This window comes from Sorex araneus, chromosome 5, assembly GCF_027595985.1.
Source record: "Sorex araneus isolate mSorAra2 chromosome 5, mSorAra2.pri, whole genome shotgun sequence".
NCBI lineage: Eukaryota > Metazoa > Chordata > Mammalia > Eulipotyphla > Soricidae > Sorex > Sorex araneus.
The window spans coordinates 210,846,044-210,863,681 of record NC_073306.1 but is presented as its reverse complement, the minus strand read 5'-3'; the positions used below and the strand labels follow the sequence as shown (position 1 = coordinate 210,863,681).

Sequence of the window (17,638 nt, the reverse complement as noted above, 5' to 3'; positions counted from 1 at the left end):
CTGACAGAGTTATTTACTGAATATAATGGACTAAAATGAACACATATAAATGGTCAGCCTACTTCTAGAATTGGAAGGAATTGAATAGCTAATTTTTTTTAATTGAGGGGTAACCTCACACATACTTACTTACATATCAAGTTAAAGACAGATAAAATCCAAATATCTTTAAGTCTAGTCTAGGACAATGCATTTTCTTCTCATAATAAACACTCCTAGTTATGAAGCACTATACTATTTTCTCCACATCAATATATGTGACAAACCCTAAGATAAAAATAAGGAAAGACTAACGCACAGACTCTGTATTAAAACATCATTTCCACCACTTTTTAGTGTATCTGAGTATTTTCTTCTTCTGCTTCTCACTCCTAAACAACAAATCAGCTTTAGGTTATAATGTCCTCATGGAACTAATATGAGAATTGAAAAGATAATACCTACCCATTCCGTGTACTCTCTTGATTAACATCAGCTAAGTATTAAGGTCATGGGCATAAAAATAATATGGTCTAACGTGTTTATGATTTACAGCACATACCCGGTCTGCAGTTTAGCAGATGCACTACTTGTCATAGAGTGTTACACTGAGAGTTTAGTATTTTCATTTACCACCTATGGTTTCTCCTCTGAAACATTATTTTCTCAGATCTCTCTCTCTTCCTCTCTCTCTCTTCCCTTTTACTCTCCTCTCTGTCTCTCCCTGAGAAATACTATATGAAATCATATGTAGTATCATTTTAAAACTTGGGAGATAAGGAAATAAAGATTGAAAATGATAGTTTTTCTTAGTTTCAATTAGATCATTGATAAATTGTTTGTTTTAAGTTGTTTGATATTGAATTGGATAAAAAGCAGGTCTGTAAAAATTACTATAAGGGTGTAAGAAAATACTGAGAATCGAAGCAAAAAATATATCCTTGAAAACTATTTTAAAGTTGAAATTGTAACTTTAATAAGTTGAAATTAAACCTTTTCACTGAACTTGGCTTAGTGAAAAGCATTATAAAGAGAAAAGCTACAATATCATTAGAAAATATAATGATAGGTAAAGTTACAAAATCCAAAATTATAAAGACATAAAATCCCTAATGCTTTTGTAATATATTTAAAGAGATCTAAGTTTAACAATAATATAAATGAATATAAATCATCATCATCATCATAAGAGATACACTTACTGAATATTTATTATATTTCAGGCATTTTCCCAGATGCTTTAATGAGATACAGTATTCTACACCCCCCACACCCCCGAATTTCTCTCTCCCCAGGTCTCAGAAGGCCTCGAGTCCTGTCTATAAGATGCAACATAAAATCGTCACCTCTCTGGAATGGAAATGCTGCCCCGGCTTCAGCGGCAACAACTGCCAGATGAAAGGTGACTAATGCTCTAACTGATGTCGTAATCACAGTCAAAACTACAAAACGAAGGAAAAATTGATGTCAGAGAAGAAATAAATGCACGTTCTCTTTTGAAGTAAGGTTAATTAATATGCCGCCAAACTATGGAGACTGTTAACTTTTTTCAAAGGTTCTTATCTGTTATTATAGCCCCCTAAAATCCTACAAACTGTCCTGATTTCTTCCACTTTTTGTTGGTTTTACATGAGCAAATGGAGATATGACTATTATCTTTTTTGTTCTAGTGTTTTGCTACAGAGATATGTCTTATTAAGATGTCAAAATCCTAATTGCATATTTTAAATTATCATGAGAAGTAATCCTTTGTAAAAATAAGACTGTGGTCTAGCTCAGTTATTTGCAATATTATGCCCATGAATGAAATTCAACAGTAAAGAATATATGAATGGAGCATGAATAATTCTGCTTTCTAAAAATATTCTAATGGAGCCATCATTTCTACCAAGACTTTAAAGTTTTCTAGTCACAAGACAGATCAAACACAGGGTAACCCACTGTACCCTAACATGCATGTGACTATTATTTTTCTTTTGACTTTAAACAGGTTTCCTTTGAAAAATAAGATATGGCATCAGCATACATTTCAAATGAATGAATATTACAAGAAAGTCCATTAGCAGTGGTGGGGAATTCAATCAGCAGTGAAAGAGACTGTGATTAAAAATTAATGTCAGTGTGAAGAAACCATAATGATTCACATTAAGAAAAAGAAAATTGTAACACCAAACCTCCAGAAACCTAGAGGCTCAGTTAGGGAAATTATATATGGTTCTTCCAGCTTATTCAATGCGAATCTGTAGGATAATTACACTGCAATGTTATTTGCTTTGAGTAGGGCCTAAATCTCAGAGTTGTTGTAAAACTTTAGTATATTTCAGAGTGTCCCATGGTTATGTACTAGATAATCAGCTAAGCAATTAAACTCAATATTTATGCTGAAAATACCTAGAACAAGGTAAATTGGCATATTCCCGTAAAAATGTAAATATGATCATCCCTTCAAAGGACATTTTATTTTCATGAGGCACATAGATATAACCACAGGGTAAAGCATATTTATTTCTCGTCTTTATAGCAGATAAATTTTCTGATGATATTCAGAATAATCTGTTTAAAGTATAAGATTATTTTTATATCCATCTTTTAGTATAAAAAGGCTATCCTAGAAAGGTTAACTTTATTCTATTTTTAAGACATTTAAGTGCCTGCTTTCCAGAAATTTGAAATGTTATTATATACTCAATTCCATAGGAAGGACTGAATGAGACGTGCTAGACGGCAGAGCACATCCTGAGTTCCGCTGTGGCCTTAGGCTTGACCTTTTTACCCCCTGATTAATTACTGATCTCTGCAGTGATACACATACAAAAATGAGGGGAGTGGGGTGACATGGCAAATTCCATTAAAATTAAAAAACAAGAAACAAGAGCGCTTGAAAAAGATGCTATAGTCAGAACCAGCCGTCAGTGATTGGTCTTCTGACCTGATGCTGTGAAGACGTGCTCTTCCTGTCCAGATGTGGGGAAAGAATACTTTCCAGGCCGTCTCCCACCAGAAACACCCTCCTCACACCAGCTGTCGTACATTCAGTTCCCGCACAGCTGTGGTCCCGGCAGAGGTGACTGCTGTTTTCTGTGAGAGTCTGAGCACCCTACTCTTCACTGTCATTGCAGTGAGCGAGAGCTGTTGAGGTTTTACTAGTGTAATGGCTACACTGGTGGCATCAATAGTCACTGTGTCCCTTTGTCCCTGAGCCTTTTGTTATTCTTTCATCTCTTCTGTGTATTTTGGGCAGGTGTTAGGTGGGGGAATGGTTGCAAATTTTTTTATTTCTAATTCATAGTCAATCACAAGTCGGCTCTTCCTCTTTTTCCTCCTCCTCCTCCTCCTCCTCCTCCTCCTCCTCCTCCTCCTCCTCCTCCTCCTCCTCCTCCTCCTCCTCCTCCTCCTCCTCCTCCTCCTCCTCCTCCTCCTCCTCCTCCTCCTCCTCCTCCTCCTCCTCCTCCTCCTCCTCCTCCTCCTCTTCTTCTTCTTCTTCTTCTTCTTCTTCTTCTTCTTCTTCTTCTTCTTCTTCTTCTTCTTCTTCTTCTTCTTCTTCTTCTTCTTCTTCTTCTTCTTCCACTTCCTTTATACAGCACAACAGTCTTTTAATCTCTTGAGTAAAAGATTGCCAGGTTTTCTGTGCCATCAGACTCTGTACGGTATCATGTGACAATCACCCCAAATATGGCAGGAATAATGAGTGTGATCAATTAACTCTTTAAAACTCATCAGAATCCTCTCAGAGTTTCAAATGACCTAGATTTATAGATGCCAGGATGACAACTTCTATACTCGTCCCTCACAACTTTAGGACATGATTTTATTCACAGAACATTTAGAAAATGTGATATTTCAAAAACTGGCTTTCTACAAGTTTCCTTGCAACAGATTTTCACCATAACATAAATAAACTAATATAATAATGGTTTATATTTATATAAGCTATACTTTGGGGCCATTTTAAACATATAAGAAATGATTAGATTGATGAATTGATTATAAATTGTACTATATCCCTTCCTAACAGTATGAAAATGAATCTAGAGAGAGAGGGTGAAAGGAGAGAGGGGCAGAAAACACTTATTTTCTAAGTATAAATAAACAGCATAGACATTGGACAGCGGGAAGGGTGCTCATCTTGCACTCAGCTGACCAGGGTTCAATCCTTGATGTCCCATGTGGTCACCAAGCCCCACCAGGAACAATTGAACACCACCGGTTGTGGTCCAAAGCCCAAAATAGAATAAATTAAAGAAATTTTAAAATTAGAATTAAGTCCAATGACAAATAAATAGCTTTATTTTTATATACATAGATAATTTTTAGATAAATAGATAAATTTTTACAGGTGATTCTAATTTTTTAAGGTCACAGCATTTTGCTTTTAGAAGGTAACTCATTTGTGATATGAAATTTGAGACATGTTTAGAAATGCCAGTCGCAACATACTTCTGATATGTTTTATAAAATTTGCAATAATTTGCTTTTCCAGTAGATGTCTCTAAAATGTTCTGAAATAGATCAAGGAAATTTGTGGTTTGCTCTAATGATATTTCAGCTCAAATCATATTACATTAGAGAGAGTAAAGCAAGACTTGTCAGCAGATGTATTTTAGAATATTCAGTCAGTCTTGGTCAGATTCTACATATAAAAAAGATCATATGATGTGGTCCAAACCAAAGGGGAGAGGAAGGATTATTTTTAAAAATCTGGTATGATCAAAAGTCATAACATTCTAAAAGGAGAAAAGCAATTTCTTATATTTATTTCGAGGAGGGACTGATGCTCTCTATTTTGAGCTAGAACATTACTTCTTAGAAACATGTTAATCAGTATAATTATGATTTTCTAGTTTAAGAAAATCAAAAGAAAGCACCTCAAGTCCTCGGGAAGCACCCAGGTTTCTTCTTTGATGTACGTGCTAAATCTCAGTAACCCTTTACATTCTGCTGATATCCCCTTGGACCCGCAGTGGGAAACCCGTCTCCCAGCTCACCCAGGAAGGTGTCTGACGCAAGCGAAGAGCTTCTTCAGGTCTGAGCTGGTATTAATGACGTCTATAGGCTTCCGGGGCTGGGGTGAAGATGGCAGATAGTAGCAGGTGACTGACAGAGACAGAGGACAGACAGGCCGTGGCAGGCTCTGCTCCCCTGCTTGCTCCTCTTGGCACCCCGTCTCCATCGGCTTGTAGGGGGGCAAGAGAGGGGGAAATGTATGGGAAATGTTGAGTAGAGAGAGACAAAACAAAATACACAATTTAATATATTGCATTAGAAAAAATCTAAAGTGCGAATAGACACTTCAAAGTTCTTCACTTCAGTAAGTACCTCCTTCTATGCCAGCACCTAGTTCTCAGAAGGTCCAGGAAAAAGAGAAGAGAAGTCTACACCGTAGGCAATAAAGCCAAGATATTTGCTGAAGAGCAAAATGAGACTGCCAGGAGCACGTCAAGTGTGCGGCAGTCCTGGGGGTAGAGAATGCCTTTGGGAGGACAGAGATTGTTAGGCGGAAAAACCGAATGCACATTGGCGGAGCAGGCAGCCACTACAAGAGTGACACCTTGTCAGCGCCACTCTGGGACTTCCTCACAGGCAAACTCTGGCAATAAAGAGGGAAGAGGCAAGTACTGGACCCAGGTCAACACACAGATGGGCAAAGAGAGCAGAAACTGCTCAAATTATTAAATGGGTATTTCAAGTTTTTAACCTCCTTGACAAGGACCCTGTGGGATGAATTGCAGAGAAAATAGGTCAGTAATGCCAGCTGGGTTAAAAGGATCTTCATGTGGTATGCCAGGATTATTTCTTTTTTTAAAAAATATTTTTTTTAATTTTATTGAATCACCATGGAAAAAGTTACAAAGCTTTCAGGTTTAAGTCTCAGTCATACAATGATCAAACCCCCATCCCTTCACCAGTGCACATGTTCCACCACCAAGAACCCCAGTATAACCCCCATCCCACCCCCTGCCCTGCCTGTGTGGCTAATGACCTTCACTTTATTCTCTCTATACGTTGAATACATTTAATATTCCCACAGAAAACTCACTATTATTATTTGGAATTTCCCCCCAACAATCAAACCTGCTGAAAAGTTATCATTTGATAATTTGTTTTCCATTGCTGAGAATGAAGAACATATGAGCTCACGCGGCCGCTGTTGCAGATTTTGGATTTCTGATATTTTAGTAACTAGGCCCAGAGAGATTTCTGCCAGAAGTCGCGTCACTGCAAGCGTGTACCTCTGGTTAGTGGCTCTATAAGATGGTGGTCGCCACGTGGCCACCGCCACCTCGGGAAGAAAAGGCTGAGAGAGAAAAACCTTCCCCCTCCCGGGGCGGCATGGGGTCGTAGCTCAGCTCACAGTCTAGATGCATTTCTGTAAGAAGACGCTGGGTGCCAAAATGGTTAGTAGGCCTCTGGGGTCACAGTCTTTTGGGAGCAGAGGAGCCTTTTCCTGTGCCATGATTATTTCTTTGTTTTAGGACTATAATTCTCTCTCCCCTGCTTCTCCCTAAAACAATCCACTTCAAAACAACTCTCAGAGGAAACAGAAGTTCAGTGTGCAGTCATCAAGTCAGTTTTGTCATGTAATTTTTGAAGTCTTTTTTACATTTTCTTTTACATTTTCTTTTAAATATGTCTTTAAAAAAATGGAGAATTTTTCATTTATCTTATTTCACTCAGAATATTTCCACAATTGTGCGGTAAACCAGCAAGGTACAACAAAATGGCTTTCAATCAAAACTTCAGTGCTTCAAACCATAAGGTACATTGAAGACAAGGTCGGCGAAACCCTCCACGATATTGAAGATAAAGGTATCTTCAAAGGTGACACGGAACTAAGCAATCTAGTAAAAACAGAGATCAACAAATGGGACTACATTAAACTAAAAAGCTTCTGCACCGCAAGAGATACAGTGACCAGAATACAAAGACTATCCACAGAATGGGAAAGGATATTTACACAATACACATCAGATAAGGGGTTGATATCAATGGTATATAAAGCACTGGTTGAACTCTACAAGAAGAAAACATCCAACCCCATCAAAAAATGGGGCGAAGAAATGAACAGAAACTTTACCAAGGAAGAAATACTGAATGGCCAAAAGGCACATGAAAAAGTGCTCTGCATCACTAATCATCAGAGAGATGCAGATCAAAACAACTTTGAGATACCACCTCACACCACAGAGACTAGCACACATCCAAAAGAACAAAAGCAACCGCTGTTGGAGAGGATGTGGGGAGAAAGGGACCCTTCTTCACTGCTGGTGGGAATGCCGACTGGTTCAGCCCTTCTGGAAAACAATTTGGACGACTCTCAAAAAATTAGATATGGAATTCCCATTTGACCCAGCAATACCACTGCTGGGAATATATCCCAGAGAGGCAAAAAAGTACAATCGAAACAACATCTGCACATGTATGTTCATCGCAGCACTGTTTACAATAGCCAGAATCTGGAAAAAACCCGAATGCCCCAGAACGGATGACTGGTTGAGGAAACTTTGGTACATCTATACAATGGAATACTATGCAGCTGTTAGAAAAAAGGAGGTCAAGAATTTTGTAGTCAAGTGGATGGGCATGAAAAGTTTCATGCTGAGTGAAATGAGTCAGAAAGAGAGAGACAGACATAGAAAGATTGCACTCATCTATGGTATATAGAATAACAGAGTGGGAGACTAACACCCAAGAACTGTAGAAATAAGTACCAGGAGGTTGACTCCATGGCTTCGAGGCTGGCCTCACGTTCCGGGGAAAGGTCAACTCAGAGAAGCGATCACCAACTACATTGTAGTCGAAGGCCATGTGGGGGAAGGGAGTTGCGGGCTGAATGAGGGCTAGAGACTGAGCACAGCGGCCACTCAACACCTTTATTGCAAACCACAACAGCTAATTAGAGAGAGAAAACAGAAGGGAATGCCTTGCCACAGTGGCAGGGTGGGGTGGGGGGGAGATGGGATTGGGGAGGGTGGGAGGGACACTGGGTTTACGGGTGGTGGAGAATGGGCACTGGTGAAGGGATGGGTTCCCGAACTTTGTATGAGGGAAGTATAAGCACAAAAGTGTATAAATCTGTAACTGTACCCTCACGGTGATTCTCTAATTAAAAATAAATAAATTTAAAATAAAATAAAATAGAAAAAAAACTTCAGTGCTTTATTCTGGTTAATAATCACTATTTTTTTTATCCCTTTCAATATCTTTCTTCCTGACAGTTTACTTTACTTTATTTACTTCTTTTCCTCCCACTTGTCACTGATTTTCATTTCTTTTTCTGGTTTTCTTGGTTTATATTTATAATCTGCTGATTTTTTTCTAGTATTTCATTTTCTATTCCCTTGTCTATAATGCAGTAACGATTCCCCCAGACTGTCAATAAAAATTATTTGAAATTCTTTTGGCCCTAAGGCAAATAGAAAATTATACTTTAATGCTTTCCATATCCTATCTTTCTCTTACTGACATGTTATCTCTGAACCACGTTGTTTGATTTCTTAGACATTCAGGATCTTGCCCAGACTAGGTTACAAAGAAGTGATTTGATGAAGGAAGCACACTCAAATCTGATCCTAAAGGATTTCAAAGTCTGAATGTATTAGTGTGTGTTTGCAACTCTGCTTTCTCAGTGGAAGATACCAAGTGAAATGCACTTTTAAATCTCCATATGAACATACAGGATATAATATTTTATAAAGAGATGAAGACATGATTTCATTATAATATAATAGTGTGATTTAAAAATATTTCCTTATTGGGGCTTGAGTAACAGTACAGCAGGTAGGGCATTTGCTTTGCATGTAACCTAACCAGGTTCGATCCCTGGCATCCCATATGGTTCCCCAAGCACCGCCAGGAGTGGTTCCTGAGTGCAGAGCCAGGAGTGACCTCTGAGCATTGCTGGGTGTGACACAAACAAACAAACAAACAAACAAACAAACAAAACCCTTCTTTATTATTTATAATTAAGTTCAGAAAAATACTTTGAGTCCTCTGTGTATAGTGCTGCTGTAAGATCACTCCACTTTAGCAAGTGACTGAACTAATGTCCCCTCTTGCTATGAGAATGGGGTGAGAAGGGACATAGGCTGTCTTCAAACCTTTGCCAGTTAATGTGGCAATGTCAATTAGTATAAAATAAAGATCGATAAATAAGAATATATTAAATTTTATTTTCTTAATTGAGTGTCTAATTGATCACATATTATGAACTATATAACATAAACTCATAATGAAAATGACTCATCAGATTACCATAATGATTTCTAAACAGCTTATTAATTTCCTTCAGTTATTGGTGTGTGCGTTCTATTGATGGGAACCACACCGGCATCCAGATGCCCCTCTCAGAGCGGGAAATTAACAGAGGGAGCTGCCTCGACCTCCCCTGGTGATTTCTCCGTCCTGTTCGAAGCTGCCGGGTGACAGGTATACATGTTCGAATCCCCAAGGAAGCTGATAGGAAGAAAGCAAACCCGCAGTGTTTCAAGATTGCAGGTGCTTGGGAACAAACTGCTGAAAAAACACTCCTCTAGCAGAAAAGGGGGAAACCGTGACATGTTAATGACAGCAAAGGAAGCCTGAATAGTCTCCAGTCTGACGACTCTACCTGTCAGCCACAGAGGAAGTTCGTTTTCCCTGTACCCGAACCCGGCTTCCAGGTGGTGCGAAGGTGTGTGCTAGAGGGACCAGCTCTTGGTTGTCTCTGCACCTGGCTCAGAGACGTAAGCGATTGGAAAACGGAAGGGCTGTGGGCCTGTTAACCCCACTGGCTCCTTTTGCAGGAGTATGTACAGAGTTGATCCCGAGCACCCGCCCCTGTTAAGGGGGACAGGGACCGCGGCGGGCGGGAGCTGCCCAGGACGCGTCCGCTGGTCCTGCAGCGGTGATGCGCACCCGAAATTGCACCCGGGGACCTGTGCGAGCCCAGATCACTGCTCCAAAGTGGGGTCGATTAGCGGCTCGCTGGGGGCCAGAGGGACAGCGCGGGGGTGCCGGTGCTGAGCCTGGGTCCGCTCTCCGCCCTGCATTTGGGCCCCGTGCGGGGCCGGGCGTGGGGTCCCCACGTAATGAAACTGAGACGTCGAGAAGGGGCACCCGGCGCCGTACTTCTGAGCGCTCCCGGCGAGCACTGAGTGCTCCGAGACTGTCCTTCACGCCGCTTGCTGACGGAGGTGGAGGTTTCAGCTGCCATAAAGATCCTTCCTCCATGTCGAAGGAAGAAAGCTGATGAAAACGTGCAATTTTAACAGCATTTTTCTGCGTTTTTTGAATTTAGGTTATTAGAACCTTTTTTTAGGGCTTATCAAAAATGATCAATTTCAACCAATTATCACTGCTTCTAAAATTAGGTATACTTCTCCTCAGGCTGTGGGTTATTTTCTTCCACCAAATAAATAAACAAGTAGACAGGAGTACCTGTAAAGTGGTGGAAGAAATAATCAAAACAAAACCATTAAAAAACCTTGAATATGGATAGGAATTCGATAGTTTAGCTTACGACCCTGAAGAAGAGCACTGCAAAATTCTGTTACAACAGAGACTACATCAAATGAATGTCACATGTATTTTCTATGGGGTAGGCCCACTTCAGTGTTACCGCCACGGCCATATGTGCCAAAGGTGTCAGAGGACAGTTTCATTGGCACCTAATTTCACATGGGCCGAAACACAGCCAGACACGAAACACTTGCTTTCTCTGACATGCGAACTTCAATGGACTAATTTGTCCATTATAAATCTGCAAATCACGGACATGCGTCACTTAACGTTTTCCGTATTTTTAAACAAATATTCCCTCCCAATTGTTTTCCACAGTAACTTTTTTTCATTCTCACTTAAAACATTACTTAAATCATGGGAAATGAGAAGGGATTCCTTAACAGAAGGCATTGATTTCCTATTTTTCTGAAATGTCACTGCTTTTACCCAACGGTGACCCTACGACCAGCTCTATCCTGCTACTCTCATTTCATTCCATTTTGAGCCCCTGCCTTTCTTTACAATCTTGGAACTGCTCATTTAAATGGCATTACGACTCAAACAGATGTTCTTCCCGGAGGAAACTGTAGTTCTCTCTCCCTTATTTTCCAGTCGGCCCCAGCTGGAAATTGCATTGTTAAACAAGCAACTTGGGTGACAATTCAGTTCCAAAGCAGAAATTGCACTTAACACGGCCGGTTTGAGAGGCTCCCCCTCAATTATGTCAGCAATTTCAGTCCGCTAGTTCGCAGGGACCCACCAAACTACCATCCATTTTCACCTACCCGAGAACTGAATATATGCATATATATATACATATATATATATTTTTTCCTCAAATGGATTAGAAGCTGGCCATTCCAGCACCAGTGTGGTAGCGGGTTGCCATGCAGATGTGGCTGGCGCCGCTGATTCTCCAATCAGGGCAGGGCATCATGCTCCAGCGCCCCGGAAAATGAGTGTCAGCTCTCGATGGCCCGGGCCTGGGGGAGGGGCAGGCGGCTGGCGGCCTCACCGCCTTCTCTTTTGCTTCTGTCCAGTCCAGGAGCAGCATCAGCTGATACACAACGCCCAGGCGGAGAGTCACGCAGCTGTTGGCCAGGGGACGGAGGAGCAGAAGCAGCGACAGCGGGACTGCGATGACCCAGGTCACCACCGTAATTGCTACCACCCCACCCCAGTGATTGCCAACCACCGCTAATGACCGTTCTCCAAACTAGAAGTCCTGTGGCCGTCAAGGGTCTGAAGGGGGACACGGCCAGAGTTCTTGGTGTCCTCTTGCTTGCATGAGGAACTGCAGGTGCCCGGGCGAACGGGGCTGGCAGGAGGTTCCCCAAGGAGAGTGAAAACACGTCAGGAAATCACAGGTTTCTCAGATAAAATCAAAAAAGCTTTTGTTCTTCAAGGGCTGCAATCCCGAGAGAGAATGGACACAGAAAGAATGACCTGATCCTTGTAAGGGGCCTCGAGGCCCTTTGGCACTGACTCATTGGGAAAAATTAAGTGGTATTGATTAGTGCCCAGGTGAAATAGCTGTGACTCAGACAATCAACAAGAATCTGTGTTGATCCAAATCAGGCGTCGTACATATATTTTCATGCCTCGTCATAAATCCTATACCATTTCTTACCTGCCTCTTAGAAATGTCAGGCTGGTCACTGCAAAAAATCATCTGATGGTGACCTCTTGCTAGCTATGGAAATGAAGGCAGGCAAATTAAGGAACCTGATGAAGGAAACTCTTTTACAAAAGCAGGGGAACCCATTTTAGCACCGTACCCTAATTTTTCAAGAACTTGAATTCAGTGTTATTGAAGTGCATATTAAAAGCACAGAAACCAGTATTGCCATATGAAGTGATTCAAGCTAAAAGAATCTCATTATCTTTAAATCTCACTATCTCTCATTTTAAAAAAATCTTAGGGACCAGAGAAGTAAGGTGCTTGCCTTTCATGTAGCTGACAACTGATTCCCAGAGCCAGGTATGGTACTCTGACACTGCGGGAGTAATCCCTGAGCACTTCCAGGTATGACCCTCAAGCCCAAAAAGAGCGAGAGAGAGAGAGAGAGAGAGAGAGAGAGAGAGAGAGAGAGAGAGAGAGAAAGAGAGAAAGAAAGAAAGAAAGAAAGAAAGAAAGAAAGAAAGAAAGAAAGAAAGAAAGAAAGAAAGAAAAGAAACAAAGAAAGAAAGAAAGAAAGAAAGAAAGAAAGAAAGAAAGAAAGAAAGAAAGAAAGAAAGAAAAAAGAAAAAATCCCAGGAAGAAAAAAAAGTTTTCAGAATATACACAACTATAGCTGTATTATGCATGTTTACTTTCATGCATATATACATATATTTACATATGTTTAGCCAAAGCAATAGATTTGAAATCAAATGAGGCCTTAACTCTTATTCTCAAGCAAATTATCTTGGTTTGCTTTGTGTGAGAATGGAGTACACACCTGGTGATGCTCAGGGGTTACTCCTGTCTCTTCACTCAGAAACTATTCTTCACAGTGCTCAGGTGACCATAAGGGATGCTGGGGATCGAACCTGGGTCAGTGCATGCAAGTCAAGTGCCCCCGCCCCTCTGCCCCCCGTACTATCACCCGGGCCCTGTCTGGGGTTTCTGACCATTGTTTTCCTCTGTTGAGGGTATCACAGTAACTATTTGAAATCAGGGGAAAACAGATTAAAGATTTGGGGCAAAGTTGAAATGTTTTTAAAAATCAAAGATATTATAACACTTACCAAAATTAATTTGTGCCTATATACAGGACAAATCTATGTCACCATTTCCTCAGTGACTTGTACACTTTCAAATACATCGTGCAAACATGAGTTTTGCACCTTTGAATTCTTTCATGAGAGCGAATAGTTTGCACCAGGCATGTATTTCATCTTCACCATCGTCCTTCTTCTGCAGCAGTGACACGAAAAATAACCGAGCAGCTGAGCCACCAGGCAGTGAGACTGAGCCTTCTGCAGAAGGAGATTGACAACATCTCCCTGGCTGTGAGTGAGGTAAAGAATACGCACTCCTCCCTGGAAGAAAAAATCAGCGAGGACAAAGGCGGGGAATTTCAGCATTTTCTGAAAGGTAAAGGTAAAGTAAGTCACTCGATCAGTTGAGACACAAGACAGACGACTTACTCATCTCCTCAAACATGTTGTGTATGCACTGCAGAGAGGTTGCTATAGAGAACTAACGCATTTTTTCATAGGGTGTTCTTTAGTGGTGGGGTCTGGGCCACTCCCAGTGATGCTCAGGGGTTGCTTATGTCTCCGGACTCGGTAAGTACTTCTGGTGGGATTGGGGGACAATGTGGGCCATGCAAGATAAATGCCCTAACCACTGTACTATCACTCTGACCCCTCATAGGATATTTTTAATTCATTCAATGTCTTAAATGATTTGAATACTCTACTTTTTTGTAGTAGGTTTTTGAGTATCTCATTTGATTCATTCACATTGTGTACCTAGTTGCCGTCTGACGTATTAAAGTGAGCTGTGCTTGACTTTGCTTGGTTACGGTTCATAGCTCAAGGGGACACTGGTGGAGTGTGCTGTGTTGGGGCATCGTACACGTGAAACTATCACTAACAGTAATGTCAATCCTGATGTTTCAATAAAAACTGGAATAAATAGGAATAGTGGTGAAGTAAATGGGTACCAATTAAGGCAGCTAGATGCATGGATATCTTAATTATATTGAAAGAATCATTGAGGATAAATCTGGAGCATTATTATTTCAAAAGTTTGCTCTTGTAGTATAATTAATAAAATATGTTCTAGAACCCTCTCAGGTTGGAAAAAGTAACTTCCTTATGCATGCCAATCAAGTTTGCCTGAATTTTGTGGAACAGCAGAGGGGGAAGCAATAGTACAAAGGGGGGATGCTGGTTTTGCATGAGGTGACCTGGGTTCAGTCCCCATATGGTTACTGAGCCCCGCCAGGAGTGATCTCTGGGCTCAGAGCAGGAGTAAGCCCTGGGCACCACTGGGTGTAGCCCCAAGTCAAAATAGAAAGGAGAAAGGGAAGAACGGAGGGAGGGAGGCAGGGAGGGAGGGAGGCAGGGAGGGAGGAAGGAAGGAAGGAAGGAAGGAAGGAAGGAAGGAAGGAAGGAAGGAAGGAAGGAAGGAAGGAAGGAAGGAAGGAAGGAAGGAAGGAAGGAAGGAAGGAAGGAAGGAAGGAAGGAAGGAAGGAAGGAAGGAGGGGCTAGAGTGAGAGCACAGTGGGTAGGGCGTTTGCCTTGCGTGCCACCAAGCTCAGTTTGATTCCCAGCATACCATATGGTCCCCGGAGCACCACCAGGAGTAATTGCTGAGTGCATGAGCCAGGAGTAACCTCTGTGTCACCGGGTATGAAGAAGAAAGAGAGAAAGAAAGAAAGAAAGAAAGAAAGAAAGAAAGAAAGAAAGAAAGAAAGAAAGAAAGAAAGAAAGAAAGAAAGAAAGAAAGAAAGAAAGAAAGAAAGAAAGAAAGAAAGAAAGAAAGAAAGAAAGGAAGGAAGGAAGAAAGGAAGGAAGGAAGAAAGAAAGGAAGGAAGGAAGGAAGGAAGGAAGGAAGGAAGGAAGGAAGGAAGGAAGGAAGGAAGGAAGGAAGGAAGGAAGTGTATTTTCCTCTGGTGATGTCCACCCCCAGCTCCGGATGCCACTGCGTTTCTCAGTCACGCACCTTCTTTCTCCTTGCAGGAGTTTTCAGGGTGTCTCCAAAACCGGCAGCCTGGTTCCTCTTCCTTATTTAAGTTGTGTTGATGCACTCGATCCCCAGATAACCGAGAATATCCTCCAGTTACTTCCCTAGAGCACAGCTGCCAGGCCTTGTGCCACAGTAGCTGCTGTATTCACAGCTCCAATGACCGGAGGGCAGAGTCTCAGGTGGGAAGGCCCCTTCCTGCCCACACCAGCAGAGTGACCGGTACCCAGGGTGATGGCCGCGCTGGCCATGAAGCACAGCGGACTGCTAGGCAGTTTCAGCAAGTCAATACAAGGCTAATCTTCTATCCTTGTAGAAGAGTATATAATTGCCGTCCAGTAAATATTCTAGAAGGATCATCTATCGCAACGGGGAAGATTTTTTTGATCTAAAATACTTTAGGACTTTTTTTTTCTTTTTGGGTCACACCCGGTGATGCTCAGGCGTTACTCCTGGCTCTGCAATCAGGAATTCCTCCTGGCGGTGCTCGGGGAACCATATGGGATGCTGGGAATCAAACCCGGGCTGGCCGCGATAGTACGCCCTATCTACTGCACTATCGCTCCAGCCCCAACTTTAGGACTTTTTATTCTGGGCAGGAACTGTGCTTCATAGGATTCACTGAGTTTATTGTTAAACTCACGGGATTTACTGTATGCTTCAAATTTCAGGATTACTGGTCTCTTTTGCTTTGTTTCATATGTTTATAAAATGTTCTCTGTATGGACTTTTTGTGTGTCATACACGTTTTATTTTTAGCTCTATTTTTCATTGGTGTTTTATAGTAAAAGGTTTTCCTTTTTTAAGTTGAAGTCTCTGTAACATCTAACAGGACATGAAAGACTATAATTTTTTAACCATGTAAAAACTGATCACGTTAAACCATTGATAAAAAAACATATTGAGCATATAAACCTGTCCTATGACCAGAGCTCATACATAGGAATCATAGGGGAACACAACTTTCCTGGAGTAACAGTAGAACAAAGAAGTCAAACAGAGATAATACATAATTTATTAGACTGCTATGGTAAATTTTTTGGCAATTTTTAGCACAATATGAGAGAATTAACCTATCATTTGCGTTATTTGGAAATCTAGCACCGACAAAGGAAAAATCCAACAATGCTGACCACCAAGAGCAACACTCCTTCCCGAAACACAGAAAACACAATCAATTATTAGACCCAGAGAGGCCATTGTGAAGGATACTATTCAAGTTTTTTAATTTTTTCACCATCTTTATTGAAGTACCATGATTCACAGATTCACAATAGTTAATGACAGTTTGAGGCGTAAATTGTTCTGACACTTCACTGCATGCACCAGCAGGGTGCCCACCCTCACCCTGTCCCGGGCCCCCCCCCCCCCCCCCGCATTGCCCCCACCCCCAGGGGAACTCAATCCTGTAGTTCAGTTGTGCAGAATCCCACCAACCCGTCACCAACAACGCGCCCTCAACCCCCCACCACTGCCCTCACCGTCGCTTCCTGTCTGGTCTCTGTCCCCTCTGTTTGGCAGTTAATTTTGTATCCCAATACTCTATGAGCAGAGACTTCTCACCTATCCAGAAAAACACTTTTCTGGCAGACCTCGGATATCCCTTCTTCACCATCTAACCCAAGGTGAGAAACCACCGCTTCTTCCCTGCCAGTAGCCATGGGAACTGCGAAACCAAATGTCCCGACTCATAAAAGATTTTGAATTTTCTAAATTAGCCATATGTCCATGCGCCAACGAACCTGATATCAAGCATGTCTGAGAAGCTCACAACTGTTACACTGTTTTCCAAGAAGCAGAAACACATGATTCTCGATGAAATAAAACTGAGTTAAGATGATGTACTCAGTTATTATACAAAACATTTTGATATATTATTGTGAAGTACATTTCTATTATGAATGTTTCTTTAAATGAAGTGTAGAAATTTTTATCTGAAAAGGTTCTTATTCTAAAACAAGTTTTATAACTTGTTAAAAATAGTAGAATACTGGCTGGAGCGAGAGTTCAGCAGGGAGGGCATTTGCTTGGCACGGAGCCCGTCTGAGTTGGATTTCCTGGTATCCCATAGGGTCCCCCGAGCACCTCCAGGAGTAATTCCTGAGTGCAGAGCCAGGAGTAGCACCTGAGCATCACCGGGTGTGACCCAACCCCCCCCCCCATGACACTATTGTGAATGTGCCCCACCTAAGTTTTCTATTTTGCAGACTAGATTTTTCAAACTACAGAGCAATTCCCATTTTCTGCTCCCATTGTTTAGTTTCTTCCCTGTTACTTAGCTCAGGAGTCCAGACTACTCTCTATTTCAGTGTCAGTTTTATTCCATCATTTTTATCCTGACGTTCACACCATACACTCTAAGGTGCGTGCGAGCACCCCAGTTCCGTCTCAGCACCCTGTGGTCCCCACAAACACCACCAGAACACAACAAGTTTTCCTGATCCCCCAGCCCAACACACACCAAAAGAGAGAGTGCTCAATACTCAGTAATACTTGTTGAAT

At 41.5% G+C, this 17,638-nt stretch overlaps 1 protein-coding gene and 1 long non-coding RNA gene across 2 annotated transcripts in view; one reads left to right on the top strand and one right to left on the bottom strand.

Annotated features, from left to right (window-relative positions):
* The first annotated feature begins 407 nt into the window (after window positions 1-407).
* The window catches only part of LOC129404805 (multimerin-1-like), a 36,669-nt gene continuing 19,438 nt past the window's right edge, over window positions 408-17,638 (top strand). Inside the window, 3 exon segments of the mRNA XM_055137487.1 lie at window positions 408-1,381; window positions 11,499-11,606; window positions 13,364-13,537. Coding sequence (XP_054993462.1) covers window positions 1,306-1,381; window positions 11,499-11,606; window positions 13,364-13,537 — 358 coding nt within the window. The 5' untranslated portion in view covers window positions 408-1,305.
* LOC129404809 (uncharacterized) overlaps window positions 4,244-17,638 on the bottom strand; it is a 53,381-nt gene continuing 39,986 nt past the window's right edge. Inside the window, exon 4 of the long non-coding RNA XR_008630133.1 lies at window positions 4,244-5,152. This is a non-coding gene — a long non-coding RNA (uncharacterized LOC129404809). The remainder of the gene's footprint in view (window positions 5,153-17,638) is intronic.